This window comes from Cryptomeria japonica, chromosome 5, assembly GCF_030272615.1.
Source record: "Cryptomeria japonica chromosome 5, Sugi_1.0, whole genome shotgun sequence".
Lineage (NCBI taxonomy): Eukaryota > Viridiplantae > Streptophyta > Pinopsida > Cupressales > Cupressaceae > Cryptomeria > Cryptomeria japonica.
This window is the reverse complement of record NC_081409.1, coordinates 618,325,636-618,339,615: the sequence shown is the minus strand read 5'-3', so window position 1 is coordinate 618,339,615 and position 13,980 is coordinate 618,325,636. Positions and strand designations below refer to the sequence as shown.

The window sequence follows — 13,980 nt, the reverse complement described above, 5'->3', positions numbered from 1 at the left end:
CAAAAAGTCTAAGATCATCAAAATGACAAAAACCCAAAAAAATGACAAACCTTAATTTGAAAGAAAGCTTTTGACGTGAGCAAGTAACTCAAATCTTTTTTATTTATGGATTTGACTGCAAATTCATACTTTGACAAGTTAAAATGTCACATATTTTGAGCTACGAACTAATAGTCAATCCCATGTTTTGAGGAAATTAGAGCACAAGATGTAGACTTTGTGTAAAGCAATGAAAGCAAAGAAACTGTAAATCTAATGGTTACTATTTTAACAACAAATTTCTGAACAAGTCTCCAGAAAAAGAAAAGGAAAGTATCCATACAAAATAGTTTGGTTTGACATATGTTGAAGCAGGTATTCTTTCCAGCTCGGGGTAGCAATGGCTAATACATTTTTCTAATATCAGGTATACTGAGCTAAAAGCAGACTAAGTCCAGATTTTTTATCATTCAATGAGACAAGAATAAATAAAATCCATGAACTTTAAGAATATCCAATATGATATTTGTGAGATTTTTTCAGAAAGAATTGTATTAGCAATCGCATACAGTCAACATAAATCAATCGGATTGTAAAATTGCAGGTAAGTTAAGATGGAGAAAAGAACGCTGTTAAGCCCTAAAATTATTCTTTGAAGAATGGCTGTTACCTGACTAGATGAAGTTAATGGCTTTCTTTTTCTTCTTAAGCCAAATTTCATGTTTGTAACCAGCAAGCAAGTTATTTGTTATGATATAGAAATATACAGATACAAATCTTACAGTTCAGCATCTAACAGTTAAATGTCTTGGAAGAGTAACCTATGCATGGTTGATTTTAGGGTTTTTTCACAGGCTTTTTCTGGCAATCTATTTATGGTATAAAAATATATGTTCTTGTCCATGGAGCAACATCATCGTACATGCAGGTAAATAACTTACAAATCTATGGAGTAACACGTAGTGGAGAAGAAACCCTAATCGCTAGGGTTTTAATGTCCACTGCCTTGCAGGTTCGGCTGACTTGGCTGCACACGAAATGCAGGTGGAGGAGTTGTTTGCCCCTCCGAATCACTAACAGTAAAGCCAAATTCCTCATGGTTTTCCGCATTTGCAAGCTACAGCATGGAACAAACCAATATTAGTGTTACATTGAATTTGTATCATTTTCGTATTATTGATTATGTAATTTTACTGAATATATTATCTTTGACTGAAAAAAATTCAAAGTCTGTACCAAATGAATGAATTCGTAGGTAATACCCACCCATTCCCTGAGAATAGTGCTCTTCTGCTGCAATCCGATCACCTGTACATAACCAAAATCAAAGTAAACACATTTAGGGTTTTAATAAAATCAGATGAGTCAGTATGCATAGATTTCTGAATTTCATTTAGCTCACATTTTACAAAAATTGATTTAATTTTATAAAAGATATAGATTTCTTTATTTGATTTTGAACATTTATCAACATTAATGTTTTGGATCATATCTTATGATCTATGCTTTTATTTTTTTACACAATTTCATTTTCTTGATAGAACATGATCTAAAACATCAATATTACTACAAATTCAGAAATCTATTAAATTCTCTCTGTTAATAGATGAGTCAGTATGCATAGATTTCTGAATTCAATTTAATGTTTTAGCTCATATTTTACAAAAATTGATTTAATTTTCTAAAAGATTTGGTATATATAGATTTCTTGATTTGATTTTGAATATTTATCAATTTTAATGTTCATTTTCAATAGATCATGAAATATGATCTAAAACATTAATATTCCTTAAAAAGTTAAGAATCAAATTCAAAAATCTATTAAACTCACTCTGTTAATAAATGAAGACTATTTTAAGATGAAAATTGCATCGCTGTGTTAATGTGTTACCTTGCTTTCTGTCTTTCGTCGTTCATATTTTAAGACCTCTGTCTGTTTTGAAAAGCAAACCAAAAAAACTGATCAGCATACAGTATTATTTGATTCAAGTAATATGTAAAAAATGTATAGAGAGTTTTTTTTTACCTTTCTTTCTCTAACTTTCTTTGCTGCAAGCACAAGAGCTTCATCAAGATAGCCCAGTTGACTTGGTGCCAATGTCTCCACATCTTCACCAGTCACACAACTACACAGAAGATTATTAGAATAAAACACAATGATTTCTTAATCTTACACCTTTTATTTACCCTGAAAATTTGAGATTATAAGCAAAATGCTACCTCATTTCTTTTTGAAGCTCCTCATTTTCTTTCTTCAGATTTCTAAGTTGAGACAACATTTGCTGCTTGTGTTCAGTGACCAGACAACAAACGCACAAAAACCAAGTTATGTGTGCTTTAAAACCTAAATCATTTACAGTGATCTAAGAAAACAGCAAGTTGTATATTCTATTTAGTTGTTAAAGAAATTAGTTTTAAGGGTACGCTCACCTCATATTCATTGTTCCAAGCTCGTCCTCCAGAGGCATTCTTGTATCTCTCCAAAATTGTTTTCATGCTATTACAGAATAATTTATTTCAGTTTAGAATATTGCAAAATAGATCTTCAAAATTCAAAGATATTGAGATCTTCAATTTTTCTATGAAAATAATATTATTTATATAGGTTTTTCTCTGTTTGATATCCTCTACCTATCCTCATATGTAAATACTGGCAACTGATACCCATTTTAAGTGAAATCTTTGAGATCTTCAATTTTTCTATGAAAATAATATTATTTATATAGGTTTTTCTCTGTGTGATATCCTCTACCTATCCTCATATGTAAATACTGGCAACTGATACCCATTTTAAGTGAAAGAAAGATATAATAAGATAAAAAATTGCTTTTTCGCATATATAAGAGAAGAAAAACCTCTAGATGCATTCTTTATGTGTTCCAATATTTTTAATCTTAATAGAAGATAAACAGATCTTAAATATTATAAGAAAATTAAAAAAATTATTAGATTTTTCCAAATTTCTACGAAAATAACATTTTTGAACTTTTATTTTTAAATGGATTTTTTCCGTACGTTTTCTTTTACTAACATTAACAGATTGATACCCAATCTAATGAAAAAAGAAAAAAACCTGAAATAGCCATTCCTAGTAGATAAGATTTTCTTTTACTAACATTAACAGATTGATACCCAATCTAATGAAAAAAGAAAAAAACCTGAAATAGCCATTCCTAGTAGATAAGATTTATGTGAAAATGAAACTTATGAATGTTAGATAATATGAACTCCTCAAAATTCTAAGTTCTATGTATTTAATTCTTCTAGATTGAAGATCAGAAAAACAATAATCCAAATAATAAAAATTCTATGAATTTAGAATTGTTAGATGACAATATGTATAGACTTTTATAGATTTAAGTCTTAAAAAAACAATATAAGAAGATATAACCTATCAATAATAAACGTTGTTTACAAATTCTTTTGAAATGATTTTAACAAACCTTGAGCTTGCAAAATCAAAGAACCTTCCAGTGCTATTGAAGACTATAACAGCAACATCTGCTGCACATAAAATTGAAATCTCCTTTGCTTTCTTGAAGAGCCCTGATCTTCTCTTGGAGAATGTTACCTGCCTGTTTGTTGTATTTTCAATTTTCTTTATCTCAATCTTGCCCCTGCCCATTGTTTCTCTCACAGCTCTTTGCCTTCAAAACAAAAAAGAAAGTTGCAGAGGAGATTAGGTTAATATGAAAATGAATGTTGATGATGAGAAGTGCCAAGTCATAAGCACAGCTGTTATTGTAAGGTACAGCTTTCTACTAGTAGAATGCAGTGCAGAAAATGTCAAAGTCTGAAAATGGTATATATGTGATACAACTGTGAGCAGACAGAGAGCTTCAACTAGAGATCGAACTGATTGCTTACACTTGTCAATAGAAAGGAGTAAGGACTTTGGACCACACTACACGGAAAAGGCATTGGGACCACAGTGCATTGATGTTACAGGTCATATGTTTGTTAGGACATTGAAGTCTTCATAGGTTTCTTTGGTACGTCAAATCTTATTAATTATTGGAGAAAGAATGACGTTATATCCTCTGGGTTAAAAGTAAAACATTATGAGAGGAGGTGAACCGAGGTATTGTGATTATTTAAAATCATATTTGAGCTATATCTCCTTGCCTATCATTCTTAACTCATTTTATTAATTTTTTTCTTTTTATTTTGTTTCTATATTTTTCCCTCTCTGGTCTCTGGTTTTGTGGGTAGGTAGTAATTATACATAACTTTGTGTACCATAGATTTTAAATGGTATATTGGATTTTCATCATTTTTTTGGCTTGTCTTCACATGTGACCTAATTGCTTATAGGTAGGGGAGAGGGACCAATAGGTGATAGGGATACCAATACATGTTATAGTACATGGACACTTTTAGACCAATAGTGGTGCCCTAAACAATGTTATGTCATGTTTATCCAAATAAAAGTACCTCTAAAATTAATAAAAGACCAATGATGTGATGCCACACCAATGCCTTATTGTTTTGGCTTTTAGGTAGTAACAATGCAAGTTGTGGGAATTGAATCCATTATGCATGTAAGGGGGGGAAAGCACACATTTCAAAGTGTTGCCCAATACTTGCTTAAAACTACCCCATTAACCAAAGTACACATTTCAAAGTGTTGTCTAATACTTGCTTAAAGATGTTCCAATAACGGTGCACTTAAAATTATCACTACTTATGTACAAATGCCCCACTAGTTGTGTGCTATAAAGGTGCACAAATGGGCCATTTATGATCCAAAAATGCTATATTTTGATAGCTATTGATACATAAAAAATTTATTAATGAACTTTTAGTTTTTTATTTTTTTATTTTTTTAAAGTTAGTAATTGAAAGATAATGTGTGCAGAGATTGACCATTATTAGAACATGAAACTATGCTCTTCCCCTATAGTCTTGTCTCTCTCTTATGATTATTTATCTCTGCAATCTTTCACACTATTATTTTTTTAATCATGATTCATAGTTTTATGTGAACAATTTTACGGCAAAATTATTTTTCTATTTATAAAGGGATTTATAAACAAAATTATTTTTCTATTTATAAAGGGATTTATAAACAAAAGTATTTTTTTTCTATCATGATTCAAAGTTCTAAGTGAACAATATTATAACACAATTATCTTTCTTTTATAAAGAGTTTTATAGGAATTTTTTTTTTTAATTTTATATTATTTTCATTGATTTTTATTTTTAATTTATTGTACATTTTAAAGATTAAGGTCATGTAATTTTCATAATTTATAATGTTGATTTTTTTTTTTTAATTTATATTTATGTGTGATACTTTTCATTATCAACATTTTAAATCAATCCATCATTAAGATGAATGAAATATTTAAAATATTTAGAGAGAAAAAATGAGAGACTAGTTGCAAACTAATGATATTAAATAGAGATAGGGAAGGATTATAGAGATTAGAAGAAAGGAAAGGGAAAGAAAAAATGATGTGGACAAAAAAATTAACTCCAAAATTAACCTACCAAATATGTAGATAGATCCTCATTTATAGCTTGGAGCTCAAACGAGAATCTTAAAAAAATTAAAAATACAATGGCTTGATTTTAGAAGTCAAAGTCTATCTAATTTCATTATCATATCCATGATCATATTTTATAAATTTCACATAGCTTTGGTTTTCCAATTAATGTTATGGCTTAAGCCCAATATAGAATACCTAGTTGGAATAAGTTTTATACCAACATAGAGGGTTTTCTATGGGGTGTATGTAAATTATATTAAAAATGATTATGGAGAAATGGTTATCAATGAGAGCATGCTCATATATTTTTTTTTAGAATGATATGTTTCCTTATTATTGTATTATCATCATCTTACTTTCATTTCTTCAATATTGACTTACAATTACTTAACAATATAATTCATATTGACTTCATTATTGGAACTAAAAGTAATTGTATACATATTTTAATATTGAAATTCAAATCTCTTTGGAATCAACTTCAAGTAATGGATAATAGCCTTCTAGACTATATGATCACTAAGGGAAGGTACTATAGTAGCATTAAATTATTGAATAACTATATAAAAGGAATCATTTAATTAAATGCAATGGAGTTAAGAACCATGTATAGAAATATCATATGATGTTTCATAACATCTTATTGTTTATCATTAAGATCATAATTAGTTATGAGTGTTGAGTGAGAATATTATATAGATAATGAACTAGACTAATATAAACGTGTGAAATTACACCATAAGGACTAAGAGAATAGAGGGTTATCTTTATGGGATGATGTAAATAATATAGGTTTCTATACATCTTGAGTATGACTTGGGCCCTAGTCATGTTTTATTATAATAGTAATAACCCAACTAAAAATGTTGTGTCTAATGGGTATTGTACATTCTTGTGAGATAGGAAAATAAAACCAACATGGCCTTGCATTAGAATATATGTTTTGGGTGTAGTAATTATGATTACAATAATGTAACTTTGTGTTCACATGCATCTACTATGGCCTAATGTTAAGTATGGTTTGTGCAAACATCAACCTTTACCTTTTAGAATAGGAGGTTGCCGATGAAGGAAATGGGAAATTATGCACCCCTTTGAGTGCCCCTCTCCCTCCTCTCTATAATGGGGGTTGACCCCCCCTACCCCTCGAGAAAACTCCACCTACTATGCTATAGTTGGGAGAGTCCTCCCCCACTCTTAGTATAGATAGGTCAATGCTTTAGGGAGAAGGGGAGGCCTCCCCCACCCCTAGTATGGATAGGCCAATGCCATAGGGAGAGTACTCCCCTAAGGGAGAGGGTGTTTCCCTATAGGTTGAGGAGTTCAACGAGGGGAGAGACATAAATTCCGTCAAGGCCAGCCCACCTTTATCTTTTGGGTGGGGGGGAGTTATAGTTTGAAACTCTTCCCCTTAATTAATCTATAAATCCCTACTATTACAAGGGGTGCTTTTTAGAATACATTAAAATAAGGCAACTATGATTCCCTCCCAATGCAGGGGTGGGGCTTCACTAATTATCCTACTAGCCCTACTAATCTAAGGGGTTCCCGCCCTATTCTACCATCATTCCCATAAAATCATACAGGCGATTCTAGAACTATTTGAATTAATACCTACCATTCCATCGGAAGTCAAGTCCTGCCCCCATAGAAGGTGGTGAGGACTAATTGGACATATTAGTTTCCTAAAATTGAAGTGTTATAGTTCTAGATTAATAAATTAAGAATTATGGTGGAATTTTCTTATTTACTATTAAACATTATATTATTTTGGGAATCACTTAAAGGGATTAGATATGAAAGTAGGTATTGATGTAAATTGGCTACATTTGTTAAGAATGGATATAAATATATATCTATCTTATCATCTTTAACATAAGATGATGTTGAGGTGGCAGCCATGTACCATGGGTTATTGTTGGCCAAATTTTTTTTAAAATGGGTTACAATTGAAGATGGTTTTGTTTGAGTGTTTAGTTTGGTTTAGTGTTAAATTAGGTTAAAGTGTAACATTCAATTTGGGTTACTGTTCAATTTTGTTTAAAAATAGTATTCAAATTCATAGTGTTAGGGTAAAGGTTCAATTTGATTTATTATTTGTGTTTATTTTGGTGTAGTCTACAATTAATTATATATAGATTGAAATTTGTATAATATTAGTGTTAAGGTGATGGTAAATTTTAGGTTTAGTGTCACCTGTAAAATTGGACTTACATGTGCAATTAACATATTTTCCACTTGAGTTAGATTATCAAGTTCTTTAGGTTGTGGTCCTAGATCCATACTATTTGATGAAGAAAATCTGCTATTTCCTCTTTCTTACTGACACCTATTACAAATAGGACCTTGTGATGTGCATAATACTTTTATTCATAGGTAACATTCTTGACATGCATAGCACATCATTGGGCATACAATGTTATCCAATTAAGACTTTTATAATCGTTTTCAAGCATTCCATTAGAATTATGTAATATGTGTACATTATTTACCCTTATTTCATTTTCTTAAGTTGACTTGCATCTTCACTACTTTGAGGTACATGCTCAGTGGATGTTGGATCTTAATTTTGAAAATTCTCTTCATTATTTGAATTATAGGAAAATTGTTGCCTTCTGATTGATTGGGAATGAAGTTGTTGGGTATTTTTTGTTTCATAATGTGAAGATTATTCTTACTATCATTGATGATTACTTCTACTTGCATTCCCTTCTCCCTTATTTTGATTTTCTAATTCTTTTACTATTTTTTTGTGTTAATTCTTGTAGCATATCTTTCTTTGCCTGCCTTATTATGGTTAATATGTTGCTCTTTCCTTTGAACATCGGTAATTTGTTCGCGTTGTCTTTCTATATTACAGCCCAGGTTTAGGTTAAGTTCTGAAGCATTTCCGCACCTTCCAGCTCCAGTTGTTCCATATTAGCTATTGCAAGTGTTACCAATAGTTTGTTTATGATGATAAGTTATTGAATGTGTGATCAGGATTAAATTGGGAAAATATTGAAATCTAATTTTCAAAATTTTCTATGTTTTAGTAAATTGCAATTTTGAGGGTCTTCGGTGCATTTTTGGACAAATATGCTGACATGAAGAGACATCTTCGATGTTTCCGAAATTTGGTTCTAGATTATTTGAGTACCTTTCCAATGCATCAAACGGTTTGTAATTCGGAGCTAGGATGAGAAAGTTGTGCCTTCTCAAAGTGGACTAAAATTTTATATTTAGTTTTTTGATAATTTTGATAGTTTTAGTAGTTTAATTGTAATAAACATTATGGTGACTCTTCGTTTCAATTCCAAGGGATTTGTGTGACCCTTGGGATACATTCGACTTGTATAAATTCCAATTTTGAATAGAATGGAGACAGTTTTTGGTTTGCAATCTTCTTGTTGTCAATTTTTGTGTTGAATTCTACAATACCGCAGGTATCACACCAGGTATTGTAATCTGGTTTTCATAAATCAGATCAATGTGACATGCATACATTGTAACCATTACTATCTAAATTTGATATACTTTCATATACGAATGTTTTTACAATTTAAATGCTAATACTCAAAAAAAAACATCAAAATTATTTCAAAATATAACATATAGAATTAAAAATAAAATAAATATACTTTAATATTCTAAAAAAATTTACAATACCTCTAAGTATTACATTGATAATATATTTTTCTTCTAGTATAAAAAGAAGATAAAACCAAAATTTTGTACAAAAACATTTTCACAACATCTACAATGGTTTATTTTTTTGCATTATGTTTTCATCACAATATGGAATGATGACTAAACCTATTTTTGTTTAATACACTTTATAGTCGATGCCAAAGCCATCGTATCTGATAACCAAATTTTACTTGCATTAGCATATACAACTGATTTCTTTAGTTCACACTTGATACGTTCTATACACTTAGCCAATGTGTCTCTGTCTCATACTAAAAGTTTTGGTACTTGTTTTTTTCCACTGTTTTGAACATGTAAATAAAATTCATCCTTTACTCCAAACGTAAATGAACATTGTAATCAAATTAAATAGTAACTCTAATTTCATTTTATTTTTTCACTTTGACTTAGACATGCATTTAAGTTTACAAACCATTCAGGTTGAATTACATTCGAGTTCAACTTTCCTTTCATTTAAGTAATTAAATTAAAATTAATTTCATTTAATTAAAATTATGAAAATTTATTATTTATTTAATTAAATTTTATTATAAATAATTGATAAAATTAATTTTTTGAGTATAGCTTTTAAATTGTTATATAAGTATATTGATTTATTATTTTAATTCAGTAATTTCGATTTCTTTTAAATATATTGTTTAATTATTTAAGTTAATTTAAGTTGATTTAATTAAAATTATTGAACTTTATTGATTAATTAAGTAATTTGAATTTTATTTTATTGTATTTTGTTACCAAACTGTTTAATTAATTTAATTATATTGAATTGAAGTAAATTATTTAATTAATTAAATTTGATTATTCAAATAAATTTCATTTGATTTAAGTAAAATTACTAAGAATAATTTTTAATTTGACTTAATTAAAATTATTATACTATACTGTTAAAATATTTTAATTAATTTATGTTAGTTAGATTTAATTTATTCTATTTTATTATTTAATTATCAATATAGTGATTCAGTTTTAATATTGTTTCATTTTGTTAATTAAAATAATAATTGATATATAATTTTATTTCATTTATTAAATTTTATAGCTTAATTAGTTTAATTTGATTTCATTTAAGTTAAAGTATGTTGCTTAATTATTTTAATTAAATTAATTTAATTTATTTGAAGTATACTATTTAATGATTTTAATGATTTATTTTATTAAATTAAATTATTTAATAATTTAATTTGCTTTCATTTATGAAATTATATTGTTAATTAATTTATCTTAATTTATTAAACTATATCCTTTTATTATTATTTTTTTATAACTTATAATATCAAATTGTAGTATGAAATTATTTATCTATATTATTATACTATATAATGAAATTATTAAAGTTTATTATTATAAACATGTATTTAATTAAGTTATTTAATTTGATATTTAATTATATTATATTCAATAATATTATTAAAAATAGAAGGTTAAATAAAACCTTATGAAAAATATTCATATAAAAAAATAACTTAAATTTTCTTTAATTTTTGATACAAAATTGAAAATTTAAATTTAATTAATTCTCAAATAAAATGCAAATAGATATTTCTATATGTAAACTAGTCATTCCTTATATAAAGAAATTGAAAATTATTTGAGAATGAATTTGTTTATGAAAATATTTCTCAACAAAGTTTAAGTTTAAGTAAAATACCTATTCAAATAAATAAATAAAGAGTGAAATTAGTTATTATAATTTGTCAAAAACATTTAAAATATTTAACTTCACATATTTAAATTTATAGATATTAAATAATAAGTAAAAAACTATTGAATATATAAACAAAAAATGAAATTAGTTATTATAATTTTTACCCCCTACAATTATGACTAAAGATTATTTTACACTATTGATAATCATTGTTTGTATGACACTATTTTTGTTGTAATTGGGATCTTATATCACTTAAACACTAAAGCTCTCTTTCAATTAAAAGAGTTGATGTTTGAAAAATATTACCAACAAACAAAAAATAGATCCCACATCATATAGAAACTTAAATTTACTGAAAATTGTTGTGTTTGTAAGTAAAGTGAATTATTGTTATGTTTCTAAGTAAAGTAAGTAAAGTGAATTGTCTCAAATATCCCAAAACAAAATAAAATATATATATAGAAGTAATTGAGAGACCAATTCAAATAACCAAATTCAATTATTTTAACAAACTCTATTTTTTATTTTAATTGATAGTTATATTCCTTATTTTAACGATTTAAAATAATCAAAAAATATATATACATGTTAACATAACCAATATTGATGGTCATTATCTATAAATAACTCAATAACTTAAAAATTAAAAAGAATTATTTTGGTTATTTTAATAGATGGTTTCGTAAGTTGGTTGTTTTTTAAAATAATTATGAATTATAGATATCGTTTAACCAAATAATTGAATTTAATTAAAATATATATTTAAGTATAAAACAATCTAATATTCAATAGATTGAATTGGCTCATATCAAGTGAGCATTTTGAAATAATCAGTGGTGGCCATTCTTCCTAAATTTCTAGAGATTTGTGGAAAAAGCTTACAATGAACATCACCTAGTTCACATCCATGTTGGGATTGTAGAAGCCTCGCAGCTTAATTATAATATTATATATTATTATAGTATAATGCATTTTCATATTATATTTTGGTGTTTTTTATATTAATAGTAGCAAAATAAGGGTGTTGTTCTCAAAATACATTAGTCTAGAGGGAGTAAAGTCAGCTAGATAACCAGTCAAATTAATAGCACATTAATTCTCAACTATGAACTTCAAAACAAAAACCAAAGGAACACCAACAGCAAAAAAAAAAGACTAACTATCATAACACTTCCACAACATACTAACATAGCTAATAGAAGTCTTAATAATCTTAGCCAAACTACTTAAGAAAACCATAATAATAATTAAATTTAAAGAGTCTAGCCAGAGACATAGCTGGAGGCACAACACTTCAATTAAGTCATTACATGTATGGTTAGTAAATCAATAATCAATAAATAATAAACCATAACAAAATGACTAATTGCCTTCTAAAAGATGTGAGTATAATATTGCACTAACTACACCAAGACGAAGGATTTAATCTATATGAGCATGATATTAAGCTATATGGGTGCAAGATGGATGAATAACTCAAGCAATTGTGATTCAAGCAATACGGATTCAAGCAATATGGAATAAACTAAATATGGAAAAATCTAAACTAAGATGCAATAATCTCAAAAAAGAAAGCACAATATCTCCAATGACTCCAGAGTAAAATCAGCATAATAATAATCTCCAAGGTGTTTCTCAAGTATCTCTGGGGTGATTTGAATGAGAGGTGAAGGATGAATTTATAGAAATTCATAAGAGAGATCAAGAAAAAGCACAATTTAGAATTAATTGAAATAATTGAGAAATCAGGTTCAGTTAACCTTGAGATATATTCCAATTATAGTTTAATTGAAATGCATTTAGATAAGAAGTTCAAGTTGCATTAGAAATAAGAATTAATTAATTTCATGCATTTGTGATAAAAATAGATAATTCTTTGATTTATTCAAGAAAAGAGTCTTTTCAATGCAACTAAACTTCTTTTTCTCAAAAGCTTGGAGTTCCAATTTTAGAGAATGATTAAATTCCTTTTAATTGTTTTCTAATTTGAAGTTCTCAATTTAGAAGAAAGAAATAATATCTCAAGTTTTATTTCTCTCTCAATTTAATTCTTTTATTTTATTTTCAATTTAACTCTTGCTTGGTGATTAGTTCCTCTTTTGTAATAAATTAATTCCTTTTTTGCATGATTACATGGCAAATTTATTTATTAATTAAATATGCTAAGATATTTAATAAATTAAACAAGATAATTGATCAAAATGATATTCTTGGAATGATTCAATTAATTAAATAAATATTTAATTAATATTGTGTAATTCACTTTTGATGATTAAAGAATTAATTAATGTGCTCGAGATTGATTTAATTGTCTTTGGTTAGGACCTTGGTGATGTTGTCAAGATTAGGAGGCCATGGTTTGGATTACCAATTTTAGGGTATTACATTTGCCCTTCTTTGAATTAATGTGCGAGCAACGTGTTGGTTCAAAGAATAGTTGATGTCTAGGAGATGCTAGTTCTGAACTTGATTGATCACAAACTAGATGAAGAGCAAGGTGTTTAGCTTGATTTGAAGCAATGAATCTGAACAAAGTTGATTAAAGCGATACCGATCCCGAACTTAACTGAACTAGGAATGATAGAGAGCAAAGATACCGAACTTGATTGATCAAGAAGTGGATCTTACTAATCTAGAACTTGATTGATCTAGACACAGCGAGTGAAGATAAAATTGATCTTGAACTTGATAAATCAAGATACGATGAGCGAAGATAGACTGTCTAGCTTAATTTGATGCGATAAAACTGAACACCTGCTTAGATTGAGCATGTAATCGAAGATACTCTTTAAACTTTTGATTGAGTTTAAATGAATAATCAGCTTGATGAAAAGCGATGAAACTCATTAACGTTAAGAGATTGATTTAGATGAATACAATATCAGCTTGATTTGAAGCGATGAAACTGATATGCCCCTAGCGATTGATTCGATTTGCATGATCGAGAGATCTCAACTTGATGTGAAGCGATGAAGCTGAGATGCCCCTTAGCAATAAGAATTTGATTTTCTTTAGTTGAAAAAGATTTTTTTGCTCAACTTTGATGAAGATTTAAAAAATTTCTTGACTTTGAAGATGTGGGGTCATGAGGTCGTGAGTATGCCCCCTCGAAAGTGAAATCGAAAGATAGCGAGGGTACATGATGATTAGGAAATTGTTTATTGATGATAA

At 28.0% G+C, this 13,980-nt stretch overlaps 1 protein-coding gene across 1 annotated transcript; it reads right to left on the bottom strand.

The window, feature by feature from the left end:
- Positions 1-658: 658 nt before the first annotated feature.
- Positions 659-3,732, bottom strand: LOC131063770 (MADS-box transcription factor 23). Its single transcript, XM_057997694.2, has 7 exons — positions 3,423-3,732; positions 2,410-2,476; positions 2,200-2,261; positions 2,006-2,105; positions 1,871-1,912; positions 1,246-1,287; positions 659-1,096 (listed from the first exon to the last, which is right to left on the bottom strand). Exons 1-7 carry the CDS (start codon positions 3,602-3,604, stop codon positions 971-973), a joined length of 621 nt encoding a protein of 206 aa, XP_057853677.2. The 5' UTR covers positions 3,605-3,732; the 3' UTR covers positions 659-970.
- Positions 3,733-13,980: the final 10,248 nt, after the last annotated feature.